A 27,516-nucleotide genomic window follows, 5' to 3' on the forward strand; every position below is an offset into this window, starting at 1 on the left:
TGTAAAACACATGTTCGACAAAAAAAAAAAAATCATTTTTTTTGAACTCATCGCTTCTTCACAAAAAAGTTAACAGAAGCGTTTACCTTTGTTATATTCGCTCTCTGAGTCCGTAAAACAAGCATGGCACATAAAAGTAAGAATCACAGAGAGTTTGATTTTAGTAATGAATAAATAATTAAATAGCTCAGATTTTTAAAGAAAACCGTATATATATATATATATACACACACACACACACACGCACATATATATATATATATATATATATATATATATATATATATATATATATATATATATATATATATATATATATATATATATATATATATATATATATATGCATATATTTATTTATTTAGAGAAAATAAAGAGCTATTGAGAGTATCAGCTGTGAATGTCAGTTTGAGAAAATATAAGAGATAACTCATCTACAATTTCCATCTCTTCAGAGGTCTTCCGTGTGTTATTGTAGGTAATTGTTATTGTGTATTGTAGGTAAAGTAACTACAACTTTGTCTGTATCACAGTAGATTTAATAGGGGTTCACTGTTTTCATTCATTCTTTCCTTTATAATATTTCGAACTTTTTTTAAAACGGATTTTTTGTTTTGTTTTTAAAAGAACATACAAAGAATAAATTAAAAAAAAAAAAAAGAAAGAAAAGTGGTTCTAAGATAATGAAAAAATAACGATGGTCTCAATCAGCGACACTGAGGAGCGTGTATAAAACAACGCTGTATAGATTTAGATTCTGCATATATTTAGCTTTAAGTGCAAAAGAAAAAAACTTTGCAATTTTTTAGTTATTTAATCAGTTTGGCTTAGGTTAAAATCTTTTTAGGCTGCTATAATTGTTTTGTGATAAATATACTTAAATTTGTTAGTTTTTCAAACATTTAGTGTTAAAATTTTCAAATAACTTCTGGGTGTGCAGTATCCTGTACAAAAAACCTTTTAATTTCATTTTTCTCTTTTTCTCAAAGTTTGTTTTGCTTTTTAAGTGTTTATCTAAATTTTGTTAAATAAAATTAATTCTATCCGTACTCTGTAAAACCTTATTACGATTGACTAAAAGTAACGATAACCAATATATTGGTGACAAAATTCCTATTTGTTGTATTTCATATCATTTTTGTTGCAATTTTAAATCTTATTACTGAGTTGACTAAGCTTCATCTATTTAAGCAAGTATTCAACCAAAAGCAGCATTTAATATACTAGTTTAAATTCTATAACAAACGTGTTCAATTAATCAGGATCGATATTTTTTCGAACTCTTTTTCGCTTCAATATTTTAAAGTAAGAACGTATTGCATTACTTAACCGCACTATTCATATTAGGCAACTATTAAACAAGCAACAGATCTTCAGTGGCATGCAGAGTTCTTTTTTCTCTGTTTATTCGACATAATTTTTATTTATGATATGAGACTTTTTGCTTTTTAGCTAGTCTGGAATGAGAATCAAAATAAGCACCAAAACTCGGTAGTGCGATTTCCCTTTGTGATACGTTCCTTCCTAATTTGATACTACCCTTTGTTATCGTCATGGTGATCGTGTTATTTTTAGTTTGTCGATTAAAAATGTAAACCTAGTACTTTTAGATATTTGTTTTAAAATAGTTCCCAAAGTTAAAATAACTCTTAGTTTGTTTTTTTTTTTAACATAAAAGCAAATGAACTAAGACTTTTCTAACTGTGATTAAAAACATTTTAAGAGTATAAATGTTCAATTTATTTATGAGACCTGGTTCTTATTCTTTTCCATATATTTTGTATGACAAATGTCAACCAGATAAAAGTTCTTCTAGAGAATTTATTTAGTTTAAAAGAAAAAACGTTTATTTTTAAACTCATATTTTGTTTCCAACATGTTGAGCTGTACCAAAAAGCCTTTAATATTTGGCCGATTTTATGAATTCTTTCAAAAATACAATTTTCTAAGGCCCTGTAATATGTTAAGAAAATCAGTATTATTTTATTACTTCCCACTTTTTCCACAGTCCCTCGATCTGAGAACTACTTAATAGTCCACGCACAACAGTTCACAAGAAAAGCTATACTTCATAAATACCGTATCGAGAAGATGTTAATATACGTGTACTTTCTGCATCTTTTTCCAAAGATTTTCTGTCATATTTTCTCGATTTCTTTTTTTTTATCATTAAGTCATAACTGGTGTTTTTTGCTCTTTCATTATAACATCAGTTGCTTGATCAACTGATATTTTTTGCTCTTTTAACATGTTAGCCGATTGATTGCACTATTCCAGCTAAAAACTTTGCATAGAATAATGGACAGGATTTTTGGGGCACAATTTAGACCAAACCAAGAAGCAGTTTTACTTTTTGTTATGAATTATCGCTTGGTGTTTCCTCAGCTATTGATTGATGTGGATTTGCGTAGTTTCTAGGATCAATTATTGGAAATTTATTTCCAAATATATAATTTTTTCCCTTTTCACTTTCGCCTCAATTATTCGAAGTGTCGTCAATTGTTTAAGGGACAACTGTGGAAATTAAAACTAAATCTTTGCTAGCAAAACCTTTTTTTGAAAATATTTTTACATATAATATCGCTTAGGTTGAATAATAAAGTTCTTGTTTATCTTGTACATATCGGATTTTACTGGGATGCTACTTGCCGGTGTTAGGATATATTCACAATAAGGAAGGTTAGGTTCTTTCACGCATTTAATGTAACGATCGATATGATCAGTGACGTAATCCAGTGGTGCTTGACCGATAGAAAGTATCTAAAACAAACATCTTAAACTAAATAAAGTGTTAAGTTTATGGAGGGCACGTAAAAAGAATCAAATTACAAACGATTTTCTTTCATCCCTACGCCCTATAATTTTAAATAGGAATAGAAATTTTTGTTACTTGATAATGGAAGTCCTTTAAGCTGAACATTAATCCTAGCTCTTGTTCTGCCTTTCGTCTCGCTTTTAATATAACCAATCTACCAATCATGTAAGAAGTTGCTTGGCCAGGGCATGACATGTATCTTGTTACTTCTTTCCTTCCAAAATCTGTATTATCCCAAGCGAATTTATCAAATTGCTTTAAGGCCCATGTACGGTTCTCCCCTCGATAGTGTAAACCAGTATCAACCACTAATCTAACAGCGCGCCAAATCTTCCGATTAAAAGAAGAAGACGATCTTTCTCGTTAAAAAACACTATGTAATCACACTATTTTCATTAAAATTTATTGCGTTATCTTATAATAAAATTAAATATTGAATACCTGCCATTTATACATGCCTAACTTTTGAAGAATATTTTTTTCATACAAGTCCACATCATCTGAAAGTACAGGGTTTTCCGCGTATAGTGCCCATCCTTCAATAAAACCGGTAAATTGTCTTTTAGCTTGGAAATAATTCATTAAGCCCCCTGAGCAAATGTTCTCAAACAACTCTTCTGAGCCTGAAGAGATTCAAAAAGCATATTTGAAGAATAAAACTAAAGAAATATTAGTACAATCATTTTTTAGTTAAATACAGTTTAACTGTCTCGTTTAGCAACTTATATTGTCTATGAGTTTTTTTTAAAAAAGTGCGTTTTTCACACATTTCAAAACGACGAGTATTACCTTGGTACTGAAAGTGATGTCCAGGTCTACCCTCATGTCCCACGACTGACCACTCTTGAAACTTTGGTCCGTATTTCTCCAGAAAGAATGGTAAACCAAATTCAGCAGGAACAGAACAGCTTTCGTCACTTTGTTGAAAATACATCGCCCCGTTTGATGGATTGTAATGAGGGGTTATTTTAATAGGACAGTTTGGAGAAGATGTCATTGGCCCCGTAAAATGAAACACTGATGTTAATTTTGCATGAATCATCGCAAGTATGCTATTAATGTGCTAGTTGGGAAAATAAAAGTATGTGCTAAAAAGTTGGGAAAAGAAAATAAACTGTCATTTACTTAAAGCCTTATTTACTTTTCTAAAGTAACTTTTCATTTTTGAAAAGCATATGTTTGAAGCTGTTTTTCAAAATATGAAATTTTGAAAAACAGCTTCAAACATATGCTTGTTTAAAGCATATAAACTTTGTTTAGTCATCTTAATATCTTTATTTATAAATAATCTTACATTGGACCAATTTCTAAGGCTTTTCCATCGCACAGGACAGTTATTTTTTGACGAATCGTCATCTACGCAATTTTTAAAAGCTTCGTTGTTGCTCTCATTCTCTGGAAAGCTTTGAACGCCATGCCATTGCTCACTGCTTTCAATTAAAACTCGAATATCCTTAATTGCTTTTTCTTCATCCGTTTGTTTGGTGTATTCTTGAGAAATTTTCTTAATCTAATTGTTAAATACCATCAAAATTATAACATCAAAGAAATGTAGATGTGGTTTCGCGGTCATTGTTGTTGTGGTTACGCAGTCATCCCCTTTGTTTCTGTTAAAAGGCATGTTTTCTGTTGTTTATTTGTTGTTTTTATAGTGAAGAGTAAAAGTAGTGTTGTTGCTATTGTTGAAGAAATATATTAACACAAAGTAAAAAAAAAAAAAAAACCTGAGGATAAAAGAGATTTAGCTGTCTTTTTCCTTCTTCAAATATCTCTTCCGGTGAAATTTCCATTGTAGTAAACCGTGGAACGATTCTTTTGTATAACTCTTTTCCATCAAGGTTTATATTTGTATTAGGTAATACCTTTGTCGTTGGATGATTTACATTTTTCACGCCATCAAAATAAACATATTCTAAAGGAAGACTCGACAAACCACTAGCTTCATCATCTGGGGGACAGTACCTGCTGTGATTTAGTGTCAGGTACTCGTACAATCTGATAATCGACTGGCTAAAACCATTCTCTAAGGCTTTTACAACTGAATTGCGCACTGATTCATGATGATTTTTTTCCCATACAGCTATTGTTTCATCTTTAAGTTGCGAATAAAATAGATCAGAATATACATGACTAGCGAACAGAGAGCTTTGAGTTCCTCCTAAAGAAAGTAAAAAATCTAGCATTTTTTAAAGTATATGATTTGTTTTAAAAGTTGAAAATATTAAAGGCAATTTAAAAGCAATTAAGTGGCATCCTGTCAAGTTTTTAGAGAAGTTGTAAAATTCGTTGTTGAACTGTAAATTTATTTTTAGAGAAGTTGAAAAATTTGTTGTTGAACTGTAAATTTTTTTTAGGAAATTTTGCTAGAAACTGATTTTTACTTCCTTAATGCATTTTTGATTAAAGAATCCAATTTAGCATTTAGATTGAATCAGTTCAAGGTTAAAAATTTTCAAAATACTTTGGAACTCTGTATACTCTTGAAAAACCTACAACGAACATGTCTTAACTCACTTTTTTTTCCTTGCAAAATGATTTTTGTGTATTTTTGTTTAAATGCGTCTGCACCTGCTAAACAAGAAATTTGGGTCCTCACCATACCTGCAGTAATTCCCGATACCATGTTTAAACTGAAATAAAGATTAAAATTTAAATAAATATTGGTTATTGCTAATTTTATAAGCGTGAGATTACATCAAGCTATCCAATGAAACAGTAAATTTTCTTTTTCCAGTAAATCTCTCTTTAAAGTAATAACTTTTTCATAACATTTTAACTTCTCTTTGGACTAAGAGCCACTCTTCATGCTTAATTTTCATAGAAAACTTAAAAGTTTGTTTTCAACGATATATTTCAAAACTAAGATAAAATTGTGTAATAGATTTTGGGCTCAATTTCTATGTAAACACCTGAATATTTACCATGGATTTCTTGTTGTCTAATAGTTGATTTACATCTAATAACTTAAATGCAAAAATTACGTTATTTCATTTTTTTTTTTAAAAAAAAAGTTTACTTACATGTATTGGTCAATTGTGTTTTTGTATTCGTTAAAAGTGCTTATGATAAATTCTATGTCCTCTGTTGAACGTGGTTTGAACAAGTACGTAAATAATTCAATTTCAAACTCCAGTGAACAAATCATGTTGAAACAAAAATAGTTCGGCCCTAACATCCAGTCTCCACCATAAAAATCTATGTCGTATATTTGTCCAAAAAACTGTTCAAGAAAAAAGCGAACCTAAACAATAATATCACAAAGTCATTTTAACAAAAATTGTTTGTTAAACGATGTAAACAAAAATAATTAGTATACACTGTGCATAAGGGTGACAGAGAATACAGTTGTAAATCCAGAGTTTTCATAAATTAAAAGTGTTATCCTGTTCAATCATCTTTAACTAGGCTAAATATATCAGCTCTTTTGGTCCATGGAAAGCACTACATGTAATATTGGCCTAATTTTATATTATTTTGACCTGTTAAACTATATTTACAAGTAAATCCTTGCTTTAGTCAGGGAATACAGATAGTGAGAATCAATGAGGATCAAAGACTTCCAAAAGAATTATCTTTGATCCTCATTCTAGGAACTTTGAACAATTTTTTTCACTCAAAACATGTTTCTTTCCACGTAGCCATTGCTAACCAGCAGAATGAATCCAGAACTGAAAAATTACTTGCTGAATAACATCCTCAAACAGATTTGATATGTCCTTAAAGTATAAAGAGTAGCCAACTCTCCTTCGTGATTCCTTCATATCTTTTATCTACAATTCTTGGAGAAAATAACAACTAAAGAAGAAGTATTTAAAGAAATCTCTTATAGTTCAGAATTTAAAAATAGTCTGCAGTAACTGTCTTCTAGTGTTATCCTCAATTTATAAATAGTTTTATTTATAACTTGATTGAGATTTTTCATATTTACTCCTTCTAGATTAAATTAAAATACAAAAATATTTACAAATTTTTGGAATAAACAGCATCTTTTTACAGACATTTTTTCTGATATGCTGATACCAGAAGTTTTCTTCTGTCTACATTCCCATGAAGCCCCTCCCTCTGAGAATTCTTCTCTCTTCAAATTATCTCTGTTCAAACAGTCTTTCTATTGGCTGTTACAATCCTTTTCATTTTTTGTTGCTTTAAAAGACTTTAAAGCAACAAAAAAACAACAAAATACTTGCATAAAGAAAATAAAAATCTTAATTAAAAGACAATAACATCACTAAATGAGGATGACAAGCCAATATATACAGCTCAAACCTGCTAATCCAAAATCTAATGTTGTAGATAATGTCAGCATATCACGCTGCATTTTATATGATCTTTATGACCTACACAGTGTCTAATATTTACTTTTTAATAAAAGTTTGACGTAATTGAAGCAAAGATTTTGTGGTTTAGTAAGCAAATTGTTATGGAAGCTAAAGAACTTTAGATACAAACGAGTTGGCAAAGCTCAAGAACCAGTATAAATGCTGTCTCTTATACTGGTTAAACAAACAATGGTCATCTAATGGTTGCCTGCATCCATATTCAACAACAACTGATTGTCCACTGATTAATGTTTTCTGGTCTGGTTGTTCACATCATGTTAGGATATTTCATAACACATGAATTTAACGCCTTCAAAACTGAAGTGTCAAAGTCACCAGAAGTAACTATATTTGAAAGACTTTGTAAACACTTGAATCATGTTCCATTCGACAATGCACAGCAGCTTAATTACATAAACTTAATCTGCTTCCAAGGAAAAATAAAGTTGCAAATAAGAAAAAAGTCATTTTATATGTATTTATGGTTTCACTTCATTATTATTTTTGAAACTGTAATTAAAATTTTCTGTCTATTTCTTTAAATTTATCTGTTATATTAAAAAATGATAAGCATCAAGGAGTAAAATAAGTGGTTGCCTACAAAATCAACCATTAACCTAGCAAAACGTAGTGATCAATATGTACAAAAATCAGTTGAATAAATTTTAATTCAGGATTTTTTTTTTCTTTTAAAATTTTATTTCATTTACATCAACTAAGTGCGTATTGGATGAGGTATACTGATGAGGTATTAGAAAAAGTGTCCTATTATTGGTAGCTTCACGTGTGTTCAAGTTATAGAAATTTTTTTGGAATATTATAAAAAATTTGAAGAATGAAATAATATACGGCCTTTAAATGGTAGGAGGTCTAAAGCTTTTCTGAAGCCCCACATCAAAAAGTGTTTTATTGCTTTTTTTACCCCTGTAATTTATGCCCATAGCATCAACCAATCCTGCTGAAGTGTCAGTTTGACGTCACTTAAAAAAGTTTCTAAAGAAAATTTTTCTTTCTGAGAAAATTTTTGCATTTGAATAAAATAAAAGATGCAAGTTTTCGAGATTTTTTTTTAAAGGAAAGTTTTGATCTTCATTGAAAATTAGTCTTACCTCTGAGAGAATCTGAACCTCTTTCGGTTTCATCTTTTCCTTATCAGGTTTTAAGAGTGCAATCTCTCTCAAAAGTTCTTCAATCTGGTCTGTAATTTGTTTTAGGTGCAAAGGATTAGGATTGTAGGGTTTAAATCTAACAGAGAGATAAACTTTCATATAATAACTGTCAAATGATTAAAAGGTTAATGAAATAATCAAAAGATAGTTTTAAAGTTAAAAATAGCTAAATTCTTTTACATATTTTATGAATCAAAAAAAAAAAAAAAAAAAAAAGCATTATCACGTGATGTGGCTTAATGACCAAAAAAAAAAAATTATTGGTACTGATGAAAATTGAGTTGAAAGGTCACTAAGTGATTATTTTTTGATGTTATATAATATGAAAAACTTGTGAGTGCCTATAATAATGTCAAAAGCATTCTTATGAGAAATAATTTTCATTGTGTACAATGTTTCCTTTTTTTCAGAGTTATTTACATGTAAAACCTTGTTTTCTTCAAAATGCCAAATTACCTTTAAACTGACGAAATATGGATTTTCAGATCCTGATGTAAAATGATTATAAATATATCATTAGGCTTTTTATGATATAATGTATTTGTTTGAAATTTAAGAATCTCACTCTTTAGAACTGCTTTATAAAAACTAGTTTTTATAAAGTTTTTATAAAGTTTTCATAAGGTTTTCATAAAGTTTTCCTAAAGTTTTTAAAAAGTTTTTATAAAGTTTTTACAAAGTTTTAAAAAAGTTTTTATAAAGTTTTTATAAGTTTTTATAACGTTTTTATAAATTTTTTAAAACTTCAGAACTCCACTAATGAGATTAGATTTTTAATCTCTGAAAACAAATTTATTTAATCTGTTTTTTAATGGTTTTTTAAAAGTTTTTCTACTGATTTTCGTTGAAGTGGCATTGTTAGACAGGAGCAAACTTCAAAGATGTTTAAATCAGAAGTGTTGCTAGACAGGAGTAAACATCAGAAACAGAGTGTAAAAACTCCTGAACAACTCGTTAACTTTTTTTTCTAATACATACACCCAGCTCCCATTTTTCTAGCCATGCCACAGCTTTGTCCTTACCTTCTTGCAATTTCATAAATTTCATCTTGTGTTTTCCCTATTCCTGCAAATAATTCTTCTTGAGGCGCATATCTGAAAACAAGTTTTTGACTTTTCTTTAAAATATCGTCGAGCTTGATTCGAACGAATTCTGGGGAAGGTTCGCAATATTCCTCAATATTTTTTATGAAACCGGGTTGAGTATTTTCGTCGTTTCTTGAACATTTGTTTTGGATGAATATAAAAATTACGCCACAGCAAAAAAAAACTACGGCGATAACGAAAAGCGTGCAAGTTAATAGTATAGCTTTTTTGTTTCTCTTGCTTTTTGGTTTACGAAGCTCTTCATTTAGAAACAGTTTATTCATGGTTTAGTAAGCTTATTCCTTCGCCTTTCATATTTAGCAAAGCTAAAAACCGTTTTGTTTTTAAATGTTTGTTTATACTTTTAAAAACAAGATGACGCCATCAGCGAATATTTTTATTTACTTAAGGACGTTTTCCATTAGTCGTTTGACGATGACAAAAGAAAGTTTTCAAAACAATATTTTATTTTCCGGGTTTAATTCATATTCGACAAATGTTGATATTTGGATGAATAATAAAAGGGTAGAATTATATTTTTGTTTTTCATAGAATTATTATATTTTTAAAGATAAAAATGTGTTACGAATTTATAAAACATAACTTTGATAATCTGGAAAAATGAAATAAATTTTTTTTTTCAAACTCATTTTTTTTCAGAGACTTATTCTTTACTAAGGCAGATCACTTTAAAATGCCCAGTTTTGTCGAAGAGAATTACAACTATTAACTAAGTAATACTTGCAAAGAATACCACAATATTTTTCCTTACTTTCAGAATTCAATTACGATCGTTCTGTTTTGCAAAATGTAGATATTCACCAGTTAGTTGCAAGCAATACTAGTTATACAATTAGCAACATACTATTCTCATTGAAAGACATAGTTAAAATCGGGATGGATTAAGGTAGGGTTTAAATGTAGGTAATTTTAGTCAAGCTGCAGGCCATAGTTCAAAAATCATCATGAAAATTGACAAAAAACATTTCCACAGAAAATATCGTATTCAACGACGACAGAGTTTTTGGGTTTGAGTCTAAAAATGGACTTTCATCACGCTATTATTTTGTAAAGGTACGTGATAGACACCTAGATATGCAGCTACCATTAATCAAAACAATGGATTTTTGTGAAACTCCCATCATTGGTCATTTTACGCTGGTATACCACAATATTTAAATAGTATTAATGATGTCACCGTTCACCAAATAATCTTTAGGACCCAACTGTGCACACTTAGTTTGTTAAGAACACATAGGTACACGCAAAAAAGAAATTGCTTCGTCAACAACACGAACCAGTGGACTACTTTCAGTCTTATTTTAGACATTTTTAGCATTACCTATTTTTAGGCTTTTTATTTTAAAATTCATTTTTAACCTTATTATTATCATTTTTTTGTTGAAAAATAATTTTTTTACAAACTATCGTAAATAAATAAAAAAATTTTTGCTTGTAATGCGTTTGCACTCAAAACAAGTCAACTCAAATGTAGGAAAGAAACGCATTTAACATATTTGTTCTCACTGCTGTTTTTTGATGTAATATTTTAATAGGTTTTTTTTCGAAGAAGAAAAAACCATCAAAATATTACATCAAAAAACAGCAGTGAGAACAAATGTGTCAGAGCTTTTTCCGGACCACAAACAACAACTTATTTAATTATCAAACGCTTGGGAAGAAAAAGATTTTAATTAAGGCTCAGTAATCAAAAACTCAACGTACTTCATTCAACTATGATACTTACTAAAAGGCAATAAAATTAAGCGATTGAATTTAACTAAAATTCATGCAAACAAACCACAATTATTCTGAAATAAAGTTTTTTTGGTCAGATAAAAGCAAAATTGAAGTTTTTCCTTTAAAATGTTGAGTCGAAATGTGGCGCATCTCAGGCACAGAACTATAATCAAAAAATTTTACGGTTACAATTAAGTATTAGGGAGGTTCTGTAACGATATGGGACTAAATGGCTAACTTAATCTCAAAACCTTAATCCGATTGAACATCTTTGGGATCGTTTGGATTCAAAATGTTAATGACCTGAGTAAACTTAATTCGATTTTCAGAAGCGATTAGGAAAAGGTTTCAACTGAAACGGTTCAAAAATTTGTTAATTCTGCACCGTGGGGAATGAAAGTGGTTCGAAAAAGAATCATACTCCACAAAATATAAAGTAGTTACCATTTTCATAAATAGTTTTCATAAATAGTTTTAGAAATTTTATGTTTATTTTGGCACAACATAGTCATGAACTTTTTTTGCATTGAATTGAAATCTAAAACTTTTTTTCTAATCATCGCCTTGAGATATCAACTCAATACTTCTTACAATACTTCTTACAACTCAATACTTCTTACAACTCAATACTTCTTACAACTCAATACTTCTTGCTACGAATAAACGATCTTTTTTATGTTTTTCATAACAAATAACCGACCTTTTTCCGGTTTTTCCATTGTGACCTTAACTCGCACAATTTCGCCATTTGCCCGAAAGCATGATACCAAAAGAGTTCGTAGAAAATTAATATTATAATTACCCCTCCCGCTTCCCTTCCCCCTTCCCCCTCCCCCCCCCCCCCCCCAAAAAAAAGAAAAAAAGTTCCTCTATTAATTCTATTAACTATTTCAAACGCTGTAAAAATGGGAATAAAGTTCTTTCTTTCTTACACGGTCGTTTAGACTTTAGAAATAAATGGAAAGTTATTATACGCAAGCGCAGTAGAGTTAAAAATAATTTAAAATTTTTAAAATGGCTACGGATGCAAAACTTATCATTGACAACGAGTAACTTGTTTAATTTTAGATAATTAAATAGGCTTTTAACTATTTTTTCATGAAATTATTTTGAAAATAACTTGCAGCTGTACGAAAAAATTTTTAAAATAAAACACAAGACCTCTGAATGTGAATAATATCTACTTTCAGCTAAAGCAACTTTAGTGTTTTTGTTTACAATTTTTAAACCTTTTTTAAAATATTTTTGAGCGTAGAAATTTTTTAATTTAAATTTATTCAGCAACATGAACCTTTTATCTTTTTTGTATTTTTTGCTTATATGAGGATTCCATTTTTTTTGCAGGGTTAAAAGAAAATCTTAATCATTAAACTTTTGTAACCTGTTGCTATGGTACTCTTTTCCGATGTTACTATATATATATATATATATATATATATATATATATATATATATATATATATATATATATATATATATATATATATATATATATATATATATATAGAGAGAGAGAGAGAGAGAGAGAGAGAGACAGAGTCACATCGGAAAAGAGTACCATAGCAACAGTTTACAAAAAGTTAACGATTAAGATTTTATATTAACCCTGCAAAAAAAATTGAATCCTCATATAAGCAAAAAATGCAAAAAAGATAAAAGGTTCATCTTGCTGAATAAATAAAAATTTAAAAATTTATACGCTCAAATTTTTTTTAAAAAAGGTTTAAAGATTATAAACAAAAACAGTAAAAGTAGCTTTAGCTGAAAGTAGATTTTATTCACATTCAGAGGTTTTGTATTTTATTTAAAACATTTCTTAGTACAGGTGAAAGTTATTTTCACAATAATTTCATTTAAAAAATAGTTAAAAGCCTATTTAATTATCTAAAATTAAACAAGTTACTCGTTGTCAATGATAAGTTTTGCATCCGTAGCCATTTTAAAAATTTTAAATTATTTTAAACTCTACTGCGCATGCGTATAATAACTTTCCTCTTACAAACGACCGTGCTTACATTAGGAAAATTAAATTCGAAAAATGCAACTCAATCTTGTAGAATTTTCTATTCCGCGTTTTACTAGAATGCGATGTTTATAGTTCAATAAATTTACTCGAATATTTTGATATTTTTTTAAATTTCAGGTTTCTGAATGATTGCTGCCTTGATTCCTCGACTTAGACTATTTTCTGTTAGGTAGCATAAGTTCCTTATAAAGTTATAAACAAAAGTATATAGTGCTCTATATTTTTCATCAAATTGGATTTAATCTTTTATTACTTAAAAAATAAAATTGTTGTTTTGTTTTAATTGTTTTATCTGTTTTATGATAAAAGTTGTAGATGCAATTTGTTATTAGATTAGTTTACCTTATAAATGGGTGGCATAGTTCCTCCTGGAGAAAGTAATGACCACTTAGTTGACAATCTTATTGAAGCAAATTACATCAAAACCAGAGAAGTTGAAAATGCATTTCGACAAGTGGATAGGGGTGATTTCTACCCAGGTTTCTTAGATGATGCATATATTGATTTTGCTTATAAGTATGGAAATTTACACATGTCTGCAGCAACAATATACTGTGAGGTCATGGAAAATCTAGAAATAAAGTCAGGTAGTATATACATGTGTATATATATATATATATATATATATATATATATATATATATATATATATATATATATATATATATATTTATGTATATATACGCATACACGCATCACGCATACATGCATACATGCATACATGCATACATACATACATACATACATACATACATACATACATATATACATACATACATACATACATACATACATACATACATACATACATACATACATACATACATACATACATACATACATACATACATACATACATTAAATGTAAATATATTCTTTAAAAAATTATTTGCTCAGGTATAAAGTATTCTTACTTTTAATTATATTTAAAGAAAAAAATTGAAAAAAGAAGATAACTATCAAAGTTTGTGAAACTTATAATTACATTAATCAATATTTGCTAGCATAGTCTTTTAAGGCAATTGCAGTAGCACATCTTTTATGTATTGAGTTGACAAGCTCAATTAGTTTAACTATAGGTATATGTTTCCATTTTTGGTTTAAAGCTGTAAACTATTCTTTTTTGTTAGTATTTTCTTCTCTAATTTGATAATCAAGCTCTCCCAAAAATTCTCAGTGCAATTTAGGTCAGGATCTTGGCTTGGCCAGTCCAAAATACAGACTTTATCAGATGTGGACCAATTGTTTGGAACCTTTGAAGTTTGCTTAGGGTTATTAACCTGCTGGAAAAACCATCTTTGATACCTTTTTGCTTAAACATGTGGTAATTATGAGTTTTCATCAATTCAGTGTAGTATTTGGAATCCATGATGTCCTCAATTTTAAGTGCTACCATTACAGGCGTCTAATGAAACAAAAGCAAAACCATTATCACACTCAATGCTGTGAGTTCTTGTTCCCTAGATAATAAGTTTTAAGTGAGCTGTACAAAAGACATTGGATGCTTGAATTAAAAGTATTCTTGCATTCTTAACTAAGTAAAGAAAATTAGATTGAAAGTAGAGATTTCTTTCCTCATCCAAAATCAAACAATTAGGTACCTAATTATCATTTTTATAATGAATATAGGTTGAATGTACCATTTAAGCTCTTAATATGGTATTAATGTTTTTGTTGCATCAGAGAGGTTATTAGAGCCATTTAGATTTATAAAATTATTTGTTTAGGGCAAAAGTAGTGGCTTTAGAAGCTGAATAAAAGAAGATAAGTTATTTGATATTGCTCATAAAGAATGTGATTAGCAAATTCTGAAAGATAGCCATGGTCTGTAAAAATCAGGTTTAATGTTAATGGCAGTTCCCAAGAAAGCCCTTTGGAGGTATGATTAACACATTAGAGGTAGAGCAAGTATGCAAAATTTTAGGTTTTTGTTCTGAGAGAATTGTTCAATTTTTAACATTATAATGAAAAATACCATTAAAAGTAAGTGTAATCTGAGTTAAATCTATTTTCATTCTTAGTTTCATTTAATGCCAATTGTTATAAATAGTAGAAATCAAGCAAGAGCAATCTAAAATCATCATTCATTGAATGTTTTGTAGCTATTTATTTGCTCTATAATTGTTTTAGTTTACAAATAATAAAATGATTAAATTTCATCTTCCCTTTCACTTTTTTTAAATTTCCTAAATTTGAAAAATTGGATTAACCAGATAAACCAACACAGAATGCCTAATGCATAATGTTAATGTCTAACTTTACAAAATAAAGTTTGAAAAGAAATTAACTGATTACATTTGGTTTGTAAACAGATTTTTAAATAAAATAGTTGGTGTAGTAAAAAAAATTTGGAAGTATCGAATTTTATAAAATTAAAAAGTATAAAGAAAGACTCAAAGAAATAAGAATTTTTAAGAAGTAATGAAAAAGTAATTATCAATATATAATAAATAAAATTTTTTGAAAGTTACAATTAAAAAATGCTTAACAAAGGCAAAAATCATGAAAATTGCTGCAAAAACTGTTTTCTATGAAAAATTGCTTTCTATTAACAAAAATGTTAAAATGAACTTGCATCTATTATTCAAAGAGAATAGAAACTTTTAGTAATGAAAGAGTTCCAAGTAAAATTTTTAATAACTGCTTAATGTTGATTGAACAATTATATCAAGGTGATACAAAAGTTTTATTGTCTAAGCTGTTTAATTTCAATTCAATTCATATCAAGCCATCTACTCGAGATTCTCTGAATTATGAATGTTTGATTTCCAAGATTGGAAAACCAAGGCTTAATAAAAGCATCCAGTCAAGGACAAACAAAAAGAAACAAATAATACATATTCATTATCAAAATTTGCAAACATTGGTTTTAAATGATCCAATTAGAACTGAACAAGTTACATCATCAGCCATTGCCACAAAAGAAGGATCACCTAATATTACCATATGACTCAGCATAGCAACAGATGGCAAACATTTAACTCCAGTAACTCCAGGTAACATTAATGTCTTTTTCATTAAAAAAACCTTTTTAAGTATGTTTTAATATCAACTTATAAAAGTAACAATATCAAAATGATTAAGTTTGTAAATAAAGTTACTCATTGATTTGCTTAGGACAGTCAAAAGCATAAATTTCTTTGTTCAGCTCAATGCTAGCTTTTATAACACCATAATGAGAAAATTGAGATCTAGTTTGAGCAAGTCAATAAGATCCAAACTGGTTAAGTTGTAATTTTCACAAAAATAAATGGCAGAATGAAAGAAACTCTCTGAGTTTTTCATACTGTCAGCATTTTTAAAGAACAAGACAGGAGCTGAAAACACAGGCATTGTTAATTGCAAGAATTTAGGAACAACTATTCAATCATGTTCTTTATGAGAGAGATCACTTGACAAAACATCCCATCAAGCTTGGAAATGATCATTTTTAAAAAATAAGTCTTGGTGTTGTTAACACGTCAAAGCAAATCAATATAACATCCAGCTCTCAACAGAAAATCCCAAAATTACTCAAGACTTCAACAGCTCTAGACCTGGAGTCAAGCACCAAAAATTGATTGAATTTTCAGAAAAAATTCCAGAATCCTACAAGAACATTAAGGCATTGCCAGATTTGATCAACACAAACAATGTTAGGTTCAAAATGTTATGTAATCCTAAAGTTGCCAACCTTTGTGTGGGATTTAATCACATTAAAAAAAAATTCTGCTGCTTCAAAGAATAGTTAAAGCATTCTGCGCATTTCAAGCTATAGGCTTTGTTATAACTGTCAGACTCTTTAAAAGTGAGTTAATTCATGCTTTGGACAAACAGGCAGCAGAAACAATTCTTTAAATACTTAAAGATCACTGAAAAAGATACAGAAAAAGATCATCAGAGAAGATACAAAAGAAATAAATCCCATCCAGATTATGGATCCATTCATTTTTGACTCCAATAGATAACATCTGTGAAGTCATTGAAGAAATCTTTGAGCTGTAAAATATTATAAAAAAATATAATAAAAAAGTACACCTAATGTTGGTGTTGTTCAGTGGAAAGCATAATTATTTTTATATTTTTCCTTTTTGCTAACATTATTTAGAAAGCATTTATGTTAATAGAAAATATATATTTATTAAATAACTCATGGTGTTTTTTTTTTATGTTAAAAATTGAATTTCTCTCAGACAAAGCTAGAAAATTTTGATATTTTGCATCATTTTACTCTATCATATGTGTATATTCATACCTCTAAAAGGTTTTCTTATCATATGTGTATATTCATACCTCTAAAAGGTTTTCTTAGAAATTTGCTGTAAGGATAAATCCTGAAATTTACTATGCTGCAGCAAGGATATGAAAACATGATGAGAAGATCTAGTTATTTTCAAAGATCAAACAGGATCAAGAGTGCAAATAACTTCTTGTAAAATTACTAAGTTCTTAGCAAGATATAATAAGCTTTAAATGAGAAAGGGAATATGAGTAAAGAGGAGGTCCAGAATAAATAAGAGGAAATGGAGAATATAAGCTGCATTAATGCTGATAATTATTTTGAACATATTGACCTGAATAAGAAGAAGATGAATGGATGAAGATTATTTATCTTATCATTAATCTCTTCAACTGCAACAGTACCAACACTGGCTACTATCTTAAATGGTCATGTTGATGATATCTCATTATCACAGAGTAGTCTGTAAAAGTAAAAAATTATTAAAGATGCTCAAAAGATCAAAACAGAGTTTAAAAATTTTGTCAAAAATAATTGTCTTTTATTTTGATTCAAATATAGTGACTGAAACTACAGTTGAGGGCAGGAAAAAAATCTTAATTTGTAGGACCAAAGAGTTGGTTTTTATTTGACAAATTGAAACTTACCACGTTTGACATAGAATAGATTAAAATAAATCATTTAAATTGCAATTTTTATCTTCAGGGCACCTATTTCAAGGTTCGGTTTTCATAGTTTTTCAATTTTTTGGAGAAAGGTTTGCGACATATACACTTGGAATTTTATAATAGTAATAAAACTTATCTAATTAGTCCCCTCTTATTATTAAGTACTTGTTTTAAATTTCAATGAAAAGCGGTTCAGATCTGGATTTTTTTCAATTTCTAATTAAAGTGAATTACAAATTATAAAACACATGTGAAATCAATTTTTTTAAAAATGGTGCCATGTTTTTGAAAGGTGTATTATATGCAGAAGCATTTTTGGATTTCCTTTATATAATACCTCTAATGATTTTTTGAGGTGATAATACCTAATTTATTTTTTTCTACACTCATAAAAACACAGATATTTAGTGACAACAATAATTGAAACAGTTAGGCAATTAGTTTTTTTTTATTATTTCTAGATTGTATAATTGAATATATATCTTGTTCAACTCTCAATTTTGTTTTTCTTTTAAAAATCATTATTAAAATGCTAATAACAAATTATGTTCTCGGTATAAAATATCAGCTGTTTTTGACAGAGTTGTTCTGCTAACAAACCAATTTTTATTTAATTCAATAAAAGAAAATTTGGGGCAAAACTAGGTACAAGCAAAAAGTTTTTATTATCTAATTGTCACAAATTATATTACGTACTTTAAATTTCTTAAAAACAATAAATTTTGATGAATTTCTTTAAATTGATTTATTTGTCATAATTCATATTATGTTCATATAATTTCATGGTATAGGTTATTCAGTTTTTTTTAGCACTAAATCTTGTTTTAGTCAATTAATTTAATTAGGCTAAAAAGTTAGTTGAGTAATTTTAGACTAAAATGTTAAATGACTAATTTTAATTAGACTAAAAAGTTAGTCAACTAATTTTAGTTAGACTAAAACTAACCTTAACTCCCACCCCTATTGAAAAGATAACAAAAGTTAAATCTAATTGTAAAGAACAAAAGAGCTGTGATACTTTGAACCCAATAAAATATTTTGTAATTATCAGAAATAAAGAAATAAAATTGCTTGCAATGTTTTAATTTTACACAACTTGAAGTTTGCTGTAAGTTATAAGAAAATGTGCAAAGTTAGTAAAGTAATAATTAAAAAACCAGCCTTACTGTGCAACTATGAATCTGAAATTTTCCACAGGTCATACTAACACCTAAATTCACAATAAAAGAAACCAGTTCCTGATTTGTATGTGTTTGTGTGTGTGTGCATGCGTGCATGTGTGTGTGTAAATTTATGTTTTATATTATTCTAAGAAATTTAAGAAATAATCTGAAAATGTTTCTATTTTATTATGTAGGTTTGTCTTTTTTAAACATTGGATCTGGAACAGGCTATTTGTCAACTATAGTTGGTGTTATGCTAGGCCCTTATGGCATAAATCATGGAGTTGATATACACAAAGATGTTATAGAATATGCGGTGCATAGGGTAAATGAATTTATGCAGTATAGCAAAGGTTTTAATGGTATTAACTTCTCTGAACCTCAGTTTGTGTTGGGAAATGTATTATGTTTGAATAACAGTAGAAAATATGATAGAATTTATTGTGGCGCAAGAGTTCCTAGTGAAGTTTCTTTGCAGAAAATTAAAAGCTTACTAAAAGAAAAAGGTGTATTGGTTTACCCATTCCAAGAATATGTAAGAAGTTTATTTGTAATTTTTGTTTACTGTTATTTTTTTCTAAGTGGTTGTCACTTTGTTCTAGTATTTTTTGTTAGTGACAGTTTTTCTCATAGATTATGAGTACAGTCCAGACTGATTACTATATGTATGTATACACTTAAGAAAATCTGAAAAAATTTTATGTACCAATTTCTTTCTTTCATTCATAGTACTAAACATTTATATATGTAAATGAATTTATATATTTATGTATACACATTCTGGACCAAAGTAAGCACAAGGTTTTTTGCACTATTATTGAAGAGTCTCTATATAATTCTATATAAAGACAGATTTTGTTGAAAGAACCAAAGAATTTAACGTGAGATCTGTTCACAGTTAAAATATTATGTTAAACTATGTGCTGGAGATTTATACTAAGATTTAGAGGAGTTCAAATTTCAATCAAAATGTTGACAATTTTATTAGATTAATAGTTTATTTTCCAAATGAATTCAACAAAATTAAACACAAGTCAAACAAAAGATTGTTTTGAATCAATCTTAGATGTAAAAATTTTGCATAAAGGTTATAGGTAAAAGATTTATTGTCATAAATTATGATTGCTAAATGCTCTTTCTAAATTATTGGTATGATTTATAAATGATTTAATGTTTTCAAATAAAATCTATATAGCATGAAAAACTTGCTTTAAAATTTTTGGTGCTATGTAGATCTTAAATATTTAACTTAGATTTTTGTGCTCATTCTTTAATTAAATGTCGTTTTACCTTTGGAAAGCTTTCACACACAATGTCTTTTAGCATTTTGATTAAAAGTTGTTTAAAATGCTTCAAAATCAAACCTTTCACACTGCTCAGTTTTCATACAAAATAATCCAAGGCAAACAAGTCTGGAGAAGATGATATCATTTAAGAAGGCTGAAGCAGAGACACAGTGAAAGCTGAAATGGTGTTTAAATTTGTTCTCTAACTTTCAATGGCCATTAAAAGTGATACAGAAAACATGTAATTTATTTTTTGTAAATCTTGAGGTTCAAACTAGGTAATTCTTTTGATGTTAACTGTTAGATATAAAGACTTTTCCAATCTTGCAATAGTCTTTGCTAATTGGGCTTATTATTTTACTATTTTATTTGCTTCTGAATAGTATGCTGAACAAGTTGCTTGCTTATTTTGATTCCTGAGACAGCTAGTATTATGAGACATTAATTTTTAATTAGTATTGTGACACATTAATTTCTAATTAGTATTTTGGGACATTTTTTTGTGAAATTTAATAAATAGTTCTTTTTATGGAATCAAAAGTTGCTGTATAATGAAATTGAAACAAATTTTTACCATTTCTGTAGAACTTAAAGACAATAGAGACATTAAAGACAAAAGTATAAAAGATTGTTTAAAGAATAGTTTATAATGTTGTTTTTACTATAAAGACAATACTTTGATATAAAAAAGGTCTCATTTGACTGCCAAAATACTTGTTGTTTGATCTAGTGTGACAAGCACACACACGTATATGTTATGTATTAATCATATATGTTATATATGCATCATATACAATTACATGTAAGTAAATTAAAATTAAAAGGTTTTTTTTTTTTTATTTAGCTGGTAAAATCAGAATTATTAGATGGTGAATGGAAAGAAACTTTAATTTTGCAAGTTCATTTTTCAAATCTTATAGAGAAGAGTATAAGTCAAAAAGAATTTCAAATTCGTATGTTTTGATTTCAGTTCTGACCTATACTTATTGTTATTTTTTTTAGATTTTATATAAATGTTAAAATCTTATTGCAATAACAATGTTGTTAATGTTTTAAAATAATTAAAAGTTTCATCTTGCAACAATCAATACAGGCCACATTAATGTGTTCAATTAGACATATACAGCCATATTAAAATTCAGCTGCCCACTTCTTTGTATACATATTAACATTTATATATATTTATATTATACATACATACATACATACATACATACATACATACATACATACATACATACATACATACATACATACATACATACATACATACATACATACATACATACATACATACATACATATTATGTATTATGTATTATGTATTATGTATTATGTATGTACAGTGGAGAAAATAGAATTAGCCTCACCATGTGCTGATCCAATATTTTGTAAATCTGTAAACAAGTTTGTGCAGTACAACTTTTGTATCCACACACATATAATTACTGTTACAAACAAAAACTTTTTAGATTATAATATAGCATAATTAAATTGCGGTACATTTGATAAAACCATAAAATGTATAATACTTGATATTTGCGGTAACAAATAGAATTAGCCTCATCAATAATTATTTTCAGTTTACTTGTATATTTTGATCTGGTGATACGCATTTGTGAGTTAGTTTTTTATTATTATTTGTAAGTTAAACAAAGACTGTGAAATCAGTGCTCATAAAGTTTTTAACATTTGGTTTTTGATACCTTTATTTGAAATGGGACGTGGTAAGCGTTTAACGAATGAAGAATTAGCAGTAATCAAAGCATACAAAGATACAGGCTTATCTAATCGGGAAATTGCAAAGAAAATTAAAAGATCTCCAAAAGTGGTTAACAATTACTTCAAGATTGGCGTTAATTATGGAGCCTATAAGGGAAGTGGTGGCAAACGTAAAATTGATAATCGTACTAAACGAGTTATTGTACGTCGTGCTGCTGCTCAGCACATGACTGCATCTCAAATTCGTGCTGATTTACAATTACCTGTATCTGTTCCATGTGTGAGACAAATCTTACATGAAGATCCAAACACAGTTTGGAAAAAGCGTAAATCAAAACCAAAACTTACTGCTCGTCATAAAAAAGTTAGATTACAATTTGCGAAAGAACACATGACTTGGCAAGAAGAGTGGCATCAAGTTCTCTTTAGTGATGAAAAAAAGTTCAATCTAGATGGTCCTAATGGCTATCAATATTACTGGCACAATCTTCGAAAAGAGAAAGAAACTCGGATGAGTCGTAACTTTGGGGGTGGAAATGTTATGGTTTGGGGGGCTTTTTCCTTTGCTGGAAAACTTCCACTGGCATGGATTTCAACAAAAATGAATTCACAGGACTACATTGACTTATTAGAAATAAGTTTACTTGAACATGGTAAGGAATTGATGGGTGAAACTTTCACTTTCCAACAAGATAATGCTACTATCCATAATTCAAAGCTTACAAAAGCTTGGTTTAGAGAAAAAAATATTCACGTAATGGAATGGCCCGCACATAGTCCAGATCTTAACTCAATTGAAAATCTATGGGGAATACTTTCTAGAAAGGTTTATGAAAATGGTAAGCAATTTGAATGCACCTTGGAGCTGAAAACTTGTATCAGAGAAGCTTGGAATGAAATATCTATAGAAACTATCCAAAATCTTGTGACTAATATGTCAAACCGCATATTTGAAGTCATTAAAAATTCAGGAAGCTATACTAAATACTAAATGAGCGTAAAAACAAAATATTTTCTTTATTTTTTGTATATAACGTTAATGAGGCTAATTCAATTTTCTCCACAAATTAAATACTTTTAATTTTTTTTCCATTTGGAATTAATTAACCATACCAATTTATAAACTTTTTAGTTGTAGTGGAAGTAATAAGAAATAAAGTAGATTTCATAATTCTTTACCTGCGATTTTTGTTAAATTAGAACAAAAAATAAAGGTGAGGCTAATTCTATTTTCTCCGCTGTATGTATGTATGTATGTATGTATGTATGTATGTATGTATGTATGTATGTATGTATGTATGTATGTATGTATGTATGTATGTATGTATGCATGTATGTGCATTAGACCATTGGAAAAAAGTTATTTTTTCTAAATTACATAATGCACACCTCCTATCTTGTTTCTTTTGGCAAAATATGAATGTGTACAAAATTTTAGATCATTTGATGATGTTTTGACCCCCGCCCTACCCAAATAACTAAGTGGAAATCCTGTTCCCCACCATTGAGCAGGATTTCCAGTGCCTAGTTTTTATTTAACTTTAAATAAATTGACATCAAATTTAAAATGTAACTTAACAGTTTTACAAAATATGTTATTAATATTGTAATGTAATTGTACCTTTCAGTTACCATGTACTTAATCTTCTCTTTTTGTTAAATCATACTGCATTACAAACATTTTTTCATGATTTTAGTGTGGAAAAATAAAGATTCTATCAGTAAATCAGTTTGTCAAAGCATCATCAAACAATCTAAAATTTTGTATATATTCATAATTTGTCAAAAGAAATAAGATAGGAGGAGTGAATTATGCAGTTAAAAAAAAAAAATTTTTTTTAAGTGGTCTGGTGTGTGTGTTTGTGTATTAATTTTATTATATGTTTATAACCTAATTTTCCTGTAGCTTGGTTTGATGAACTTTTGCATATGAAAAATGAGATGAAATGTCATTTCAATATCTTTTTAGAAAAAGTCACTCCGAAAATAAGAAATAAATTTTGTATATGTTTTATTATGCAACATGCATCAAACAACATTAACAGAGCTCAAAAATATTCTAATCCATGTACAATATACTCTACAAAAGTTGCAACTTTTTCTTGTTTTTCCAGACAGTATAAAGCTCTTGCATCACTTTGATTGCATGTTCAGCACACTGATTGCTTCTTGGTATCTCGATTACAGTTGGTTCTTGCTTCCAGTGATTCCTCAATGACTGAAATGCTTTTTTGTAAAGGTGCAATATGTCGATTCTTGAAGTCTTTTTTTTTTTGTACATTCTGTGCAGTTGGGCAACTACTCCATTTTTCTTTCTCAGTGTTAATACTGGTTGTATCAGCAATAATCATCTTGATTGAATTTCACAAGTTGTATTCATAAAGAATTTTTACAATTCCTACAGCAATACTTTTAGATTGCCATCTTTTAAACACAATACATCCTCATTCTTAAATACCACAACTTTTCCTCAATGTGGTTGCCATCAAAATGTAAGATCAGTGTTCCGTGTGTAACTTCTCAATCATTTCAGCCTTAAGTTTAGCAGCCTTTCTGAATGTTGGCTTGTAAATTGCTTCTTGACTTGGAGTTAAAATACAATATGTAATAAAAATTTACTTTTTTCTTGTTCCTGGGTTAAAATTATAATTCTTCAATTCTCTGTAACTAAACAACATGAATGTACACAACTTCAGTCCTGAATTTATGCTTTTATGGTCAGGAGGACCAATTAAATTATCACATTAACAACGATTTTAAAACTTGGCTTTTTCATAATATAATGCAAGCTGCTATTCATTTTCAGGTAAGCTAAGATACTTAGCAAATGTGCTTAGTAAAATAGGGAAAACAGTTGAAAACAGTACAAAATAACAATAGAAAGTAATCAAGTTTTCATACTATCTCTGTTTTTGGGATAGTAGAGACAGCACATTACAAGAAGGAAGATTGACCTGAAAGGACTGAGCTCTCAGTGGGAAGAGACATTTCCAATATCAATAATTGGTGGGTCCTCAAAAGGTTTTGTTTTCAATATTGCACATCAGTTTAAGGCTGATGAAGTAGTTTGTTACAGGTCTTAACAAAGACTCTGCAGCTTTAAAATATCTTCAAAACTTCTTTGCAAAGCTATCAGAGGCAAAGGTAAGATCTGTTGTTTCATTGGACAACAAGTTAGAATTTTAGAGTGTTCAGAATTTTCCAAGAAGCTTACAAGGAATGAGAAGAAAGCCTGGGAAAGTTGTATTGTTTTGGTACAAGGCTTTCTTAAGAACAACAAGGCTGGCAATTATGTGGAGCTAGTTAAGACCTTGGTTAAAAGCTATGGCCAAATGGGTTGTAAGATGTCTGTTTGATGCTCATCTTGATAACTTCAAAGAGAATATGTGAGCATATTCACTTTGAAGTTATCAAGATGAGCATCAGGGATATGGAACTTTAATTCGTATATTAGGGATCTTACAATGAAAGCATGATAGGCGACTACTTTTGAGGAATTGTAAAGAAGATATTACATTAAACACTTGCAAATCTAGAACAACTGTCCATTTTTAACATTGTTAAAATGTCTTAACCAGAGAAAAAAAAAATTGTACAATAGAAAAATAAAACTTGTACAATAGAAAATTAAAACTTGTACAATAGAAAAGTAAAATTTGTACAAAGAAAAAGAGGTGTTTTCTTACGTTAAAATGGAATTAGAAATAACAATAACTTGCTAGTATCAAAAATCATGTTACACAGTGATCTTGAGGCCATTTGCTTGCAGATTTAAGCAGCTTTATTTGTTGATACTGCGGTTGTCAACAAGTTGGTCTTAATTTTACTTGTATTTTCTGTTTTTCTCACATCTTCGTATTCACAATCTACAGACTTGCTACCACTAGATACATGATATTAATGTTTATTTTGATGTTAAGGGCATTTCAACTTTTGTCTCTTTTTCGTCATTACCTGTTGAGTACTACACTTCACTTTTCATTTGTTGGTGGTTGTTTTCCTTCAGTGGATAACCACTGACAGTTAACTTTAGTAATAAAACAGTTCTTCAATGTTTTATAAAGTACTAAAATGTTACAAAAAGTGTAAATAGCTGTTAGAAGTTCAAGAAAGGTCTAGAACGTCTTTTTTTCCTCCTTTTAAATCATAAAAAGTTTCAGAAAGTATTACCAAGAAAGAATAATAAAGCAGTCATGTTAGAAGTATTATTATTATTCCATATATCAATTTTGGGGTGACCTTTTTTTAATTAAGAAAAATTAGGGCTCATTTCACTGTTTTTAGGCAAAAGTTCAACCTTTTATGGTACAAAAAATTCAAAACTTTTTAATCCAAGCATGTATATATTGTGTGTCTGTGTATGTGTTAACCTATATATATATATGTATGTATATATATATATACATATATATATATATATATATATATATATATATATATATATATATATATATATATATATATATATATATATATATATATAACATTTCTTCCTTAGATGTACAACCTTTTACTTTGCAAGCATTATGTCGAATAGTAATTTTGCAAAGCATGAATGAAAAAGAGTCTGTGGATTCTCTTCCTTTGAGCAATTTATTAATAAGATACTTAAATTTTGATCGTGAATCTTCTGTTAATAGGCCTGTCCGTAATTAACTAAAAAAAAAAAGGAGGTTTTTTTTATCTGAATAATTTCTGTAAAAAAAGTCTTTTGCTGTTTATTAGAATTAGCTACTATATTTATATTATATGTGCCCTTTTAAGCCTGAGTTTGGTGATTCTAATTTGAGTTTCTTTATTTTTATAGTTAGAATGTAGTTTACAAAGAGTTTACTAATTTTTATATTTCTTTTTTTGAATATTATTTTTCAGTTTCACTTGCATTTTAGCGATTATTTTAATGATCTTATAGAGTTCTTTTTGTTTAGCTATATTCGCACTTTTCTAAACTTTAACGCAAAAAAATAGAGTTTATCAGCTGTCGAATTAAAAAAAAACTGTGGTGCGGATTTTCTATATAAAGATGCAACATAAAAAATTCGTCTTATAGCTTTTAAAACTAATAAACATGAAGCGCTAAATACGCAATCAAGTTTCTCTTGAATTGGTCTGTTACATAAAGATCACCTAGTTTTATAGTTGTTTTTTTGTAACGTGTTTCAATTTAGAATTTCTTTGTTAGAAATAAAATTTATTTTGTATATAAGCAGAAAGTCTACAAACCTTATTTACTTTTATTATATTTATTTATAAATGATGTACAAACGTATTCTATATATACTCGAATAGATCTTTTAACACTAT

General features: G+C 28.5%; 2 protein-coding genes across 15 annotated transcripts; one reads left to right on the forward strand and one right to left on the reverse strand.

The window, feature by feature from the left end:
• Positions 1–5: 5 nt before the first annotated feature.
• LOC145192696 (protein-L-isoaspartate O-methyltransferase domain-containing protein 1-like) lies at positions 6–27,515 on the forward strand. Of its 12 annotated transcripts, XM_090079392.1 has the most exons (8): positions 6–136; positions 366–478; positions 13,487–13,741; positions 14,342–14,751; positions 14,882–16,150; positions 19,399–19,739; positions 21,335–21,443; positions 26,711–27,515. In XM_090079392.1, the coding sequence occupies exons 6-8, from the start codon at positions 19,458–19,460 to the stop codon at positions 26,866–26,868; spliced, it is 549 nt and encodes a 182-aa protein (XP_089935518.1). In that variant the 5' UTR covers positions 6–136; positions 366–478; positions 13,487–13,741; positions 14,342–14,751; positions 14,882–16,150; positions 19,399–19,457; the 3' UTR covers positions 26,869–27,515. The 12 variants fall into 12 exon arrangements, with proteins under 12 accessions (XP_089935518.1, XP_089935512.1, XP_089935513.1 ...); XM_090079395.1 differs by lacking the exons at positions 6–136; positions 366–478 and having other exon boundaries at positions 13,516–13,741; positions 14,342–14,478; positions 14,882–15,033; positions 15,883–16,150; XM_090079386.1 differs by lacking the exons at positions 14,342–14,751; positions 14,882–16,150.
• On the reverse strand, positions 2,537–9,796 carry LOC145197049 (uncharacterized). 3 transcript variants are annotated; one of them, XR_016449970.1, is made up of 10 exons: positions 9,326–9,744; positions 8,244–8,379; positions 5,836–6,056; positions 5,330–5,445; positions 4,540–4,973; positions 4,110–4,422; positions 3,605–3,878; positions 3,257–3,438; positions 2,891–3,145; positions 2,537–2,760 (listed from the first exon to the last, which is right to left on the reverse strand). XR_016449970.1 is itself a non-coding variant. In XM_090079383.1 (10 exons), the coding sequence occupies exons 1-10, from the start codon at positions 9,670–9,672 to the stop codon at positions 2,569–2,571; spliced, it is 2,373 nt and encodes a 790-aa protein (XP_089935509.1). In that variant the 5' UTR covers positions 9,673–9,755; the 3' UTR covers positions 2,537–2,568. The 3 variants fall into 3 exon arrangements, 2 of the variants coding, with proteins under 2 accessions (XP_089935509.1, XP_089935510.1); XM_090079383.1 differs by having other exon boundaries at positions 4,110–4,325; positions 9,326–9,755; XM_090079384.1 differs by lacking the exon at positions 5,330–5,445 and having other exon boundaries at positions 4,110–4,325; positions 9,326–9,796.
• Position 27,516: the final 1 nt, after the last annotated feature.

This window comes from Hydra viridissima, unplaced genomic scaffold, assembly GCF_058129835.1.
Source record: "Hydra viridissima isolate aposymbiotic clone 2 unplaced genomic scaffold, HvirCarnegie_v1 scaffold_2, whole genome shotgun sequence".
Classification (NCBI taxonomy): domain Eukaryota; kingdom Metazoa; phylum Cnidaria; class Hydrozoa; order Anthoathecata; family Hydridae; genus Hydra; species Hydra viridissima.